Here is a 13,430-nt window from a genome sequence, read left to right as displayed (position 1 = left end):
GAACAATATGCTTCACGCTTTTGGTGACGTACGCACGTATAAAGTCACGCCAAGTTTATACTTCTTTATTCATGAGTCATGCATACACACACAAAGAAGCCTCGCAGAAGTACGACGACAAATCAGAATCGACCCGTATAGGAATAATCTAATCGAGAGCGAGTGACGAATCATTGGCACTCGACCTTGCCGTTACTCATTTCCATTGCATTTGTACGGATTTACATGCAGGTCGCGCCTAAAGAAGTTTTACTTCAAAAAAAATATTTAAAAATGTAAAGTTTCTACAAGGTTTTGAAATGATTTCTCACTTTTTGCACAATTTCTGTATTAGCACAAATATTTCAAGACTAAAACTGGCGAAATCGGTTCTGCCGTTTTCAAGTATTATCGAGCCTAACATAATATCGAGGTAATACTATATTAAGTTTGAATAATAAGCTTAGATGCCAGACCTTATCGAATGCTTGGCTTATGTCCAGGAATACAGTAGGACAATATAAATTTGTCTGAAATAAGTCCACGATCTTCTTAGGATTTGGTCTAGAGCCTGAATACCGAATTGGTGGTTGGGAATAATTTGTAGTTCATCTAGATGCTGCCGCAATCTCTACAAAAGCACGGAAATAACTTCAGGCTGATACTCGTGTAATAGATAATAGTTAGTAATCTGAAGCCAGGAGGTTTTCCAGAAGCTGTTTTTCGAATTTTGTGCTGGATTTTCGATATACTAATTTTTTTTTCGTGCTAATATCATGTGGTAAGTCCTTGTTTAAAAAACAATGTATTTTTTCATCCTCATGTGGATTTACGGTGATGAATGTGAAGTAAACACTTTTTCAAAGCACTTAAAAAAGATATCGGCTTTTTTAATATTACATCTAGCCCAGGAATTGTTGATTTTTTGTTTTGGAGGAACATGGACGTTTTTTTTGTAGAGCGAAGGAAATGTATTTATGCATTCCAGGCTGGTCTTTTGACTGGGTATATCGGACTCAATACCGCCTGGGTGTAATTTCGACTAGAAATTCTGCTCTGCCGTTGCCTCTGGTCCCTACAGCCGTTAGGTGTTACTTTGTGGGGGGAGGATCCAGAATGTTATTCTTGCGCTTAAATTATACTTATCTTTTGAATGAGCAAAGTACCATTCGTTCTTTCTCTGTTCATAGATTGCAGATCAATTAGCACTTCTCTCACTTCTACAACAGTATCTGGAGAAATTCTTTCGCTCAATATCTCATCTGCATCGTCCTGTAGAGCACAAAATGGCGGGAACACAAAGAATACGTGCTCAGCATATTCGATTTTGCCCAAACAATGTGGGCAATCCGGCGAGCTATCGTGCTTGAAGCAGTGTAGGTAGGCTCAAAAACAGCCGTACATAGATAGCATTTGTGTAGTGTAACTAGTGAGGCGCATGGCATCGTGCCTTAAGGCAAATTGCTAGGACTTTCCGCACCGTAATTAAACATTTGAGGAGTGAATATAATCAATATTTGTTATGAATAATTTCAAATAGATTATTTATTACATACTTATAAGTGCTTTTTAAATTGGGCGTCGAGCGTCGTAATTAAACATTTGGGGAATGAAAATAATCAATAATTGTTTTGAATAATTTCAAATAGATTATTTATTACAAACTTATAAGTGCTTTTTAAATTGGGCGTCGAGCGTATTTTATGAACAACTTATGTGTACGTTTATAGACTTCGTGAGGTTATATAAGTTATATTATTCACAATGAAACAGTAACAACACTATAATAACACGAGTTTATTAATAACCCCAAAACTGTACAAAGAATCTAATATAATATTTAACTTTGACATAGCAATTCATTTATTCATTAAGTTCACTAGGCAAAAAACGCAGAAGCAAACCAGAGAGAGAATTATTATCTTGTCCGAATTATATACCCTCGCGCAAGGGTTGCAAGATTCGACGTTCTAGATAACTTCAGACTTGCAACCGTAAATTGCGAAGTTCACTTGCGTTCCCTCCGTTGCGTCGTTGTATGTTGCGCGCATAGATCTTATACAATACTTATACAATGTAAGTATATAAGGTCTATGGTTGCGCGATTTATATCGGCGTCGCTCAACTGTCAGTTGTGTCGCTGTGTGTTGTGCGATTTATATCGGCGTCGCTCAACTGTCAGCTGTCAAGCGTACGCTACAGATGTCACTCCCCTTCAAAAAAAATTAAGTATCTGTAAAAATAAATAAATTTAATTGGTCATAATTTGAAGGAGACTTTTTTGGTGTAAGCTTTTCTTGGAGGATCCATCGTTGACACCTAGTGATGTGGTTTAAATTCTTGTGATATGCTTGGTTCAATTTCATCATCTGTTTTAATTGCATATGCCGGTTTCAATCTGTCAACCGATATGTTCTTTTCAATGCCGTCCATAGAAATTTTGTACACTCTGTTTGAAATTCTTTCTGGGATTTTATATGGTCTGCTATATAGAGGCTCAAGTGGTCTGCGTATATGACAAATACGTGAGTGCATGTATTCACGACCTTGAGTACAAACATCTTGGCTTTATTATGATGAACTGTGGCTGTAGGCTTCAAAGCACGCATGATTTCCCTATGATAGTCCAGAAATACTTGTGGATCGAATGGCAGTTCTTGCGATGTAAAAACATCGCCTGGTGGTCTTAACGTGGTTTCATATACCATCTCAGCAGGAGATGCTTTTAGATCTTCCTTGTATGAAGCACGTAAACCTAGTAATAGTAAAGACTACAGGTAATACTTTGATCCAGGGCTTAGGAGAGCACCTTAAAGCTGCTTTCAGAGTTCTATGCCAGCGTTCAATCAGACCATTTGACTGTGAGTGGTATGCCGTTGTCCATAGTTTTTTAGCACCTATTGCATTAGTTAATGCAGCAGACTTTTCTCCGAAGATCTTCCTGAACCTGGCAGCTACTGGTGGACCTGTTGTGGTTATCCTGTGGGCAAAATGACATGTTTTCATACTGGTGGTTACCTGAGGTTTTGTTATTGCGATGTATTGTGCTAGTAAATCCTTGAAAGGCTCCGCCGAGTTGACAGTGGAGATGTTCACTTGCTGTGCCTTGAGTACCTTTTCATCAGAGGTAAGGCCTGTGGTCGAATCAATCAATCTTTTGCCCTTCAGGTCTATCAACAGATTGTAGTTGCTCAGGAAATCGGTTCCTATAATGGCTGTGTCTACATCCGCAACAACAAATTGCGAGGTAAAGCTTCTGCGCAGCGATAGATCCAACTCCAGAGTTCTATTGCCATACGTAGATATTCTGCTAGAGTTTGCTGCAAATAAAACTAGTTCATCCTTGGCATGGCCATTAGCGAACTTCTGGGCTGGTAATATGGATAAAACGGAGCCGGAATCTATGAGGAATTGAATTGAAGACTTTCTGTTTACTATATGTAGGCGGAGCTCAGAGCAGACAGAATTTATTTCATCATCATAACATGCTCCTATTAATGACGGTGAAGTCAGTTTTCCGTCCGGTTTAACGATTTAAGCAAGCAGGGCTCCGCACACTTTGTGGCTTTTTCACCAAAGCTGTAGTGATAGAAGCAAACTGCTCCACGAGAAGATGTCCTGGACCTGTGTCGAATGCCACTTCTTGGTCTTGACCCATTGTGTTGTAATTCTTGCTGATCATGTTTCTGCCTTTCAGTGTTTAATAATGCCCTTAGTTCCTTGAGTTCCTGGACGCATAACCTAAGCAAGGTTTCATGGCGGTCCAGTCTCTGTTCCGCTGAAGGCTTGTGTGCTGTGGACATCACATATGATGTGTGCCCACAGTGATCGACCAAAATATCGGCTACTTCCGATAGGGCTTCCGGGCCTAGATGACGGGAAACTATCAACTGGGGCCGAATATGGTGTGGCTGGCGCTCTGACCATAGTTTGATTATGATGTCTTCACTGACCTCTTGCTTCGCCAAATCCATCATCTCTCGTAAGAGCTGTGATGGCTTCTTCTCACCTAGAGATAAGATCTTTGATAGTTTGTCAATCTGCTTACTTCTGGATTTGGACACTCTGCTTAATATAGTCTTCTTAATGTGTTCGTATTTCTCCGTTTTTGGGGGATTACGGAGGACACCTTGGATGAGGCGGAGTGTCTCAAAATCCAGGGCTTTAAGTACTGCCGTGTACTTAGTATCGTCGCTCCTGATCTTGGCAGATTGAAACTCTGATTTTATGACTAGGAACCAAAGGTCTGGCGAATCTCCATTGAATGGAGTGAGACGGTGATTATTGAATGCTGCAACATTGTAGAAATGATCCACGGATTGCTCCGCGAAACATCGTGTTCAGAAACATGTGGACTGCTCGTACTTAAATTCGTCTCGTGATCCAGATCGATCAGAGATCTGTTAAAAGCTGTTTCCTCATTGATGGGCGTAGATCGAGTAGACATGTTTGAAAAAATTAGTGGTATAATTTACCTTAGTAATTTCTTTGTTGCAGTCACGTGCTTTTGTTTTCTGCGTCCGGAGTCACTAATTATAGACTTTGTGAGTCTATATAAGTTATATTATTCACAATGAAACAGTAACAACACTATAATAACACAAGTTTATAAATAACCCCAAAACTGTACAAAGAATCTAATATAATATTTAACTTTGACATAGCAATTCATTTATTCATTAAGTTCACTCGGCAAAAAACGCGGAAGCAAACCAGAGAGAGAATTATTATCTTGTCCGTATTATATCCCCTCGCGCAAGGGTTGCTAAATTCGACGTTCTAGATAACTTCAGACTTGCAACCGTTAATTGCGAACTTCACTTGCGTTCCCTCCGTTGCGTCGTTGTGTGTTGCGCGATTTATATCGGCGTCACTCAACTGTCAGTTGTGTCGTTGTGTGTTGTGCGATTTATATCGGCGTCGCTCAACTGTCAGCTGTCAAGCGTACGCTACACGTTTACAAAAGTCCATTTTTTTAAATTAGATTTTTTTGATAATTTAGAAATTTTTTCAAAATTTTGAAATTGTTTTAGAAGTTTGAAATTTTTTGGAATTTAAAAAAACGGCTTTTCTAAATATTATGAGTTTTTGTAAATTTTTGAAAATATTCGATTTTTTTGAAATTACTGAAATATTCTATAATTTTTGTAATAAATCTTTTTTTTTGAAAATTATAAACAATTTCAAAAATTTGAATTTTTTGAAACTTTGATTTTTTTTGAAAATTTTGATTTTTTTAAAATTTTCAAAATTATTAAATTTACTGTAAATGCATTTTTTCACTCTACTGTCTACTCAAGCAAAACGTTTTGTGAATTAATCTAATCGAATGATTCGTGCTCTCAAAAACTGCATAAACATTTTGACACCTCCAGAACGTCAAAATTGCCTTCAGCAAAAACGCCTGGCGATCGAATACGAACCCATTTTTCAATTTTATAAATCGGTTATTCCATACCGTCAAAAATGACGAGGACATTTATTTGAACCATATAAATAAAGTTCAAAATTAAAAATCTTGGTACGAAACCCAAAAAAAAAAAATACACAAAATGTGTACACATTATTAAAATCTCTATAAAATATCTGATAATTTGCTGTACATATGTCCAATAAACATTTTTGACCGCCAAATGACATTTTTTTAACTTATTTTTATTGAGAGTCTATAACAGCTGGCCCCGCCTTTCCAAAAATTTAATCAGTTATTTATCTTGTCAATACAAGTAAAATGTTTTTGGAATTATTAAAATCGGACGCTCCGTTCTCTTAAAAACTGAATTACCATTTTTGACACTTTTTGCCCTGTATCTTCGGAACGGCTAGACCTGCCTTCTTTGAAAACTAATCAGCACGTCTCCGTATCAATACGAATCAAACCTTTTTTGAATTATTCAAATCAGTTGATCGGTGTTCCCGAAATCGTCGACAAAAATTTTTATCCGCACACACACATGTTCACACACACATACATCCATTTTTTCTAAGGTATGTCAAAATATTTTCGATTTTTTTGCGATTACTATAAATTGCCCTATGGGAAGTTAAGAGTTTTGAAAGCTGGTAATATCAATATCTCCACAATAGATCCCCAGCAACCGTTCAAGGATCTACTAACAAAATATGTATCTGTCACTAATGAACCACACAAATTAACTATTAAGCAGTCTCCTTTTGCGCACAGAATCTCTACAACAGGTCTACCAGTTGCTGCCAGGTTCAGGAAGATTTTCGGTGAAAAAGCTATAGCAGCAAAAGCCGAAATTCAAAATTTCCTAAACAGGGGCATGTTAAGACCATCAAGCAGTCCGTGGGCAAGCCCTATTCATATGGTGCCAAAGAAGAATGGAACATATAGACTTTGCGTTGACTACAGGAAACTGAATGCAAGCACATTACCTGATAAGTATCCTCCACCATTAATTCATGATGTTTTTTCAGCATTACATAAGAAAAAACTATTCTCTACATTGGACCTTGCCAAAGCTTATCATCAAGTTCCGATGCATGAAGAGGACATTCAGAAGACAGCTATTATAACCCCATGGGTATTGTTTGAGTATCTTTGTATGCCGTTTGGATTGAAGAATGCTACTCAGACTTTCCAGCGATACATAAATCACATATTTCAAGATATTGACTTTGCGTTCATATACGTGGATGACATCCTGGTCATGTCTGAGAGTGTGAAAGAGCAACATCATCACCTTGAAATTGTGCTTGAGCGACTTCAAGAACACTCACTTGTCATCAACACCGACAAATGCGTCCTAGGCAAGTTCCAAGTAGATTTTCTGGGTTACAAGCTTAGTGCGAACGGATATTCTCCATCAACACACCGAGTGGACAAAATTTTAAACTTTCCACAACCAACCACAGTTCTGGAACTACGTAGGTTTCTAGGAGTGGTGAATTACTACAGGAAGTCAGTACCAAAGACAGGAAGAATACAATCACCCTTAAATAATTATCTACGAAGTTCAGTGAAAAAGGACAAAACTTTAATTGTCTGGAACCCAGAATCTCTTAAGGCTTTTGATGACATTAGAAAAGCACTTGCAAATGCAGCACTACTTCGATATCCAGATATCAATATCAGCCAATATTTGCTTAGTGACGGATGCCTCTACAACAGCTATTGGTGCTACTCTGGAGCAGGAAGAAAATGGTGCCTGTCAACCCATTGGTTTTTACTCCAGAAAACTAACAACAACAGAACAGAAGTATTCAACATATGATTGAGAGCTACTTGGCATATTTGCTGCAATAAAGCATTTTGAATATCTCCTGGAAGAAAGATATTTTAAAATCAAGACTGATCACAAGCCAATCGCATATGCATTTTTGCAAAAACTTGAAAAGGCTTTAGATAGACAGAAACGACAATTAGAATACATTTCCCAGTTCTCCACTGAAATTGTGTATGTGAAAGGTGATGAAAACGTTATAGCAGATACCTTCTCAAGAAACAATACAATAGAAATGCCAACGAAACTGTCAACTGAGGAGATAAGCATTGAGCAGAATTTGGACCCAGAATTGAAGATATTACTTGATGGAGAAACATCATTGAAACTCCACAAATTGACATTGGATGGTTTTCCAATATATTGCAATATCGAATCTAATTTTGTCAAACCTTATCTTCCAAAGAAACTCCGCAAAACTGCATTTGATGTAATACATGGTATTTCTTATGCAAGCATCAAGACTACATCCAGAGAAGTCCGCAAACGATATGTATGGCCTGAAATTGGAAAGGATATTACTACTTGAACTCGCCAATGCATCTTCTGTCAAAAGTCGAAAGTCCACAAAGACAACCGTTTCAATCCCGTGCACATTCCTGTACCAGATGAAAGATTTTCTCACATCCATATTGATATCATTCACTCACCAAATACTAATGGTTTCTCATATTGTTTAACAATTATAGACAGGTTTACAAGATGGCCAGAAGCTATACCACTCAGATATATCACAGCCGACACAGTCACACAAGCGTTATTTACGTGCTGGATTTCAAGATTTGGGACTCCAACAACAATAACTTCTGACCAAGGCACACAATTTGAGTCAGCTCTATTCAGGTATTTGGCTCAGGCAGTTGGAGCGAAGGAAACACGTACAACAGCTTACCACCCTCGGGCTAATAGACTCGTGGAGCGATGGCATAGGACATTGAAAGCGAAAAATAAAAAATTGATAAAACGTCGAGTTATGAAAATTTTAAGAAAAATTGTAAAATTAAAATAATTAATATATTTTATTAATTATTATAGTCACACGTGTCACACGTCATACATATTCCAAACTGACAACATGTTCGTTTGGAAAAAGCTTCTTTATAATAAAATATATTAATTATTTTAATTTTACAATTTTTCTTAAAATTTTCATAACTCGACGTTTTATCAATTTTTTATTTCATATTTATTTTTTCATTGCAAATTTGTAACAAGAAACAATTTTATCATATATATATATATATATATATATATATATATATATATATATATATTTATTTATTTATTTATGCAAAAATAGATATCAGAAAATAGATATCAGACAGTACATCTTTTATAACATTTTTCCAGCGTTTTTAATGATAGCTAGCCTATTTTCACGTCCCTAAAACGTAATATATAAATTATCAATCATATCTTATATATAGAATTCTTCTGTAACTATGTATGAATTATTAATGCTCCTAAACTATAATTCGGATTTTCATGAATCTTCCTGAAGTTTGTTTGGGAATTTTTTTATTTCATATTTATTTTTTCGTTGCAAATTTGTAACAAGAAACAATTTTATCATATATATATATATATATATATATATATATATATATATATTATTTATTTATTTATTTATTTATGCAAAAATAGATATCAGACAGTACATCTTTTATAACATTTTTCCAGCGTTTTTAATGATAGCTAGCCTATTTTCACGTCCCTAAAACGTAATATATAAATTATCAATCATATCTTATATATAGAATTCTTCTGTAACTATGTACGAATTATTAATGCTTCTAAACTATAATTCGGATTTTCATGAATCTTCCTGAAGTTTGTTTGGGAAATTTTCTAGAATTATTAGATTCATAGAAATATAGTTAGATTGTAGAAATAAATGGAAAAAATTACAAAAAACCGCTTATCATTGTGGACAAAATTGTTCATTCTTAACTTTAAAAACCGCGCGCTTCGTGCGTACTGTTAGCACGAAACGTCAGCGTCTTGTATGTTGGTAACATGTAAGTCAATCGCAATGTTCGCGTTTGATATAACCTGTCGCAACTTTTACGTCAAAATTGTAAGATTCGCTCTCTTATATCATACACCGCCGAAGAGTAAAGATCTATTAAAATATATAATATTAACAATCCATCCAACGTTTTAATTTACCATAATTTGGTCCTTCGAGCCGGATCGGGTGGCTGATTTCTGGTGTATACACATCAGAAATGCAGAGCAGTGCACATGTTGGCTTCATTTCCAATGAAGATCTTCATGATAGTCTGACAAAGTTCTGGCAGTTAGAGGAGGTATCCTTTAATTATACAATGACTGGGTCAGACAAAGCATGTGAGGATCATTTCATTGCAAATGTAGCTAGAATTGAGAATGGGCAGTTTGAGGTGGCTTTGCCATTTTTAAATAACCATATAGATAAGCTGGGGTCGTCATTCGCTGTTGCTAAATATAGATTTTTGAACCTGGAGAGGCGGTTTGCCAGGGATAGTGTCTTGTTCACAGCCTACTCTATTTTTATTAAAGCTTACATCGACTTAGGTCATGCTGAGGAGATGATGCTGACACTGGAGGAAGCTGCTAAGAATAAACACTATTTCTTGCCGCATCATCCAGTGGTCAAAGATAATAACTTTGACAAAATTAGGGTAGTGTTTGACGCATCGGCCAAGTCAACTTCAGGCATCTCCTTAAATAATATTCTGCACACAGGACCGAAGCTGCAACAAGATTTATTTTCTTGTTATTATTCTTATTATTATTATAAAAATGTATCGGCAAATAAGAGTCAGGGAAGCAGACCAAAATTATCAAATTATCCTATGGAGAGAAACACCCCAGGACACCTTAAAATTCTTTAAATTGATTACCGTGACTTATGGCACTGCTAGCGCCCCGTATTTAGCTATGCGCTGTTTGAAGATGCTTGCGCAAAATAATATGACAACATTCACACAGGCAGCGCTGGCTATAGAAGGGGACTGCTATGTAGATGACATAATCACTGGAGCAGATTCAGCTGTCGAATTAGTTAGATTGCAAAGGGATGTTGTTGAACTTTTAGGTAAAGGAGGCTTTTCCTTACATAAATGGTCTAGCCATTGTAGAGAAGTGTTGGGGTCAGTACCTAAAGAAAATCAAAGTTCTGCCATGGCGTTATTTTCTGAGGTAGACACGATCAAAACCCTCGGTCTCGCTTGGAACCCCTCTCAGGATTGCTTCAAAATTTCGCATATTAAGGTAGGGGAGACGGAGGTTAGAAAGGGTTTTGACACAAAACGGTCGGTACTGTCCACCTTTGCACAGATCTATGATCCCATTGGTCTTATTTCTCCAGTATCTGTGACAGCTAAGTTGATTATGCAGGAGTTGTGGAGGCAGAATCTTGGCTGGGATGAGTCTTTGCCACAAGAGTTGCAAGATAGATGGGTACTGTTCAAAAGGCATCTCGCTGATTTGGACAACCTTATCATCCCATGAAAGATCTTTGATTCAATTCCTGTGACGATCCAATGTCATGGATTTTCAGATGCATCATTATATGCATATGGTGCTTGTATATACCTTCGGGCTACCTATGCAGATGGCACAACGTTTTCGAGATTGCTTTGCTCGAAGTCTAAGGTAGCGCCGTTAAAAAATGTCACTTTGCCCAGATTGGAGTTATCGGCAGCTTTGCTTTTAGCAAAGCTTTATAGACAGATAATGACAATCACAAAAATACAAATTTCTGAATCGTTTTTGTGGTGTGACTCCACCGTTGTATTAGCTTGGTTGAAGACAGATCCCGCTCTATTAAAAATGTTTGTCAGTAATAAAGTTGCTGAGATTCTTGCATTTGCAGTATCGTACATACATGCCTCGGTACTCGCAAAGTACAGAAGTCGTGGCAGAAATTACATAATTTTACTTACATATATATATATATATATATATATATATATATATATATATGTGTGTGTGTGTTGTAAGTGTTTAAATTTGATGTTGAAATGTATGATTGATTTCTTGGAGGGCGTAACATCAAGTAAAAAATATAAGTAAGGTAAAGATTTTTTAAAACATCTTTATTTTTATTTTTTATTAAAACATATTTATCTTTATTATTTATTTCGACGAAAAATTCTACGTCATCGTCAGTGGTTCTACAATTTAAAAAAAAAAACAGAAAGTAACGTTAAAAATTGAATATACATAAGTAATAGTAAAAAGAAAAGGTTTAACTAAAGAGACAGACTAATTATATCTAAGCCTTAAATTAAAAAATGCATAAAACTTACTTGAATTTCTTAGATTATCACTAACACATATTAATACAGCTTGTAAAAATTAATAATTGAAAGCAAGCACCAAATGTCAGTAATTTTTTTATTATAAAAAGAATAAAAAATAAAAAGTAATTAATAAATAAAAATATTATACATAAATACACGTGTATCCGAGGCCAATGCCATACAGAATGATATTTTTGTAAGTGTCCGAGATGCGGAGTCAAAATTTAGAGATAAAACAAACACATGTGTTCGCATCTGACCAAACGCGCGTCAAGTCGTTTGGTCTGTCGAACATTTTACGAAGTGTAATAGTTTAAAAATTAATAAATTTATTAATTTTGGTTAATAAATCGTTACCGATTTATTTACAAAACATAACTGATGTATTTGGCCATAACTGAACGCAGCTGGGCAGAAAGAGAGAGGGGCATTTCTGCATGCACTTGAAAGGGACACACATTAAGCGGTGCACCATCAGTGCACAAAAGGTTCGCTAGCAGCCCCTTGCGTATACGCATACATTGATAAAAAGGAGAATAATCGTTAAGAAAAATTGACAATATTTTTTAAGCATAAATTTATTTTTATATATTTTATTATTTTTGATAATAATAATTTAAATATAACTGCAGCTAATATTGTATTTAATAATTGTAGTAATACTATTTGTATTATATTGTTACTGTTTTAATTTTTATCAATGACAAAACATAATTTATAATATTATATTTGAACATAATTTTATAAAGATATAAATATATTATTATGATCATATGTCTATGCATGTGATATTCTAATATGTCTATGCATGAAAGTTCCATGAAATAATATAAAACAGAAATTTAAAAATATAAATAGTAAAGTGTCCTGGGCTGGTTAGTAGTGTATTTGGATGTATGTTCTGGATCACCAGTACGACCAAGAATGGTAATGATAGGCTGGACCCGAGCGGTGAACAGTTAAATAGTTGTTGAAATATTATATTTGTGAATGTGGACTCTCCAGAGTCCACTGGTAGTGTAATAGGCCTTTAGGACGAACAGCGATTGATAGTAATTTGTAAACGCACTTCTTTCTTTGAATGATACTTTTATTATTCACTATTTTTACAATTAATATTTATTGATAACCTTTTGGTTATCATATCAGCAAAGACTACATTTTACTGAATACTATGTCTGGCTCCAAGCTTGACTCAAAGCTTGACTCTAGACTTGACTCTGAGCTTGACTCTAGGCTTGACTGACTGTCTAACTTTTGTCTAACTCTTATATACTAATATTATTGTTTACAACCTATTTACAAAATCCAACAGTAAGCACTTCCGATGTCCGCGTAACCTACATATAACTAGCAACGCGTTTTGTAATTATTAAACAAAATAATGATTCGAATTGTTATTACAGTTCAACCTCGCTCTTCAAAAGTTTTTCGTCCTCGGAAAACTATAAAAATTAAGAAAAAATTTAAAAAAAAATGAGTTCCATCTCTTCTTCCTTCGGCCCTTAAAAACTTTTGTCCTCAAAAGTGTCATTACTGTTAGAATATGTTAACAAATAATGTGTTCTGAAAAAAAAATCTAATAATAATTTTATTTTTATCTCTACATGAATAAATCTTTAATAACACACATATAAAAAAAAAAATCAGCAGTTGAATGCAAATTAGATGGTCGCTGATTATGTAAAGACATCACTGAAATTTAAAATGTTATTAGGGTAAAACAAAATATGCTTCGAACAATTTACCATAAATGATGCAAAATAATTTTTTTTCAAAACTGTTATATCAATAGAGCATAAAATCATAATATGAAAAATGTCTCTAAAATCTGCAAAAAATATTAATGGCGTAAAAAATCTTGCATTTGATAATTTAAATCATAAATAGTAATTAATAAAAATTTAAATTTACG

The 13,430-nt window shown here is 35.1% G+C and overlaps 1 protein-coding gene across 1 annotated transcript; it reads left to right on the top strand.

Moving 5' to 3' along the window:
- The first annotated feature begins 9,454 nt into the window (after nucleotides 1-9,454).
- Nucleotides 9,455-10,102, top strand: LOC113371349. The gene has a single exon (XM_026611978.1). It carries the CDS (start codon nucleotides 9,455-9,457, stop codon nucleotides 10,100-10,102), a length of 648 nt encoding a protein of 215 aa, XP_026467763.1.
- The last annotated feature ends 3,328 nt before the right edge of the window (nucleotides 10,103-13,430 follow it).

This window comes from Ctenocephalides felis, unplaced genomic scaffold (genome assembly GCF_003426905.1).
Source record: "Ctenocephalides felis isolate EL2017-DRISC unplaced genomic scaffold, ASM342690v1 CF-g0.4_SCAFFOLD_01492, whole genome shotgun sequence".
Lineage (NCBI taxonomy): Eukaryota > Metazoa > Arthropoda > Insecta > Siphonaptera > Pulicidae > Ctenocephalides > Ctenocephalides felis.
Note: the sequence above shows the minus strand (reverse complement) of the source record. Positions and strands in the feature narration are given on the sequence as shown.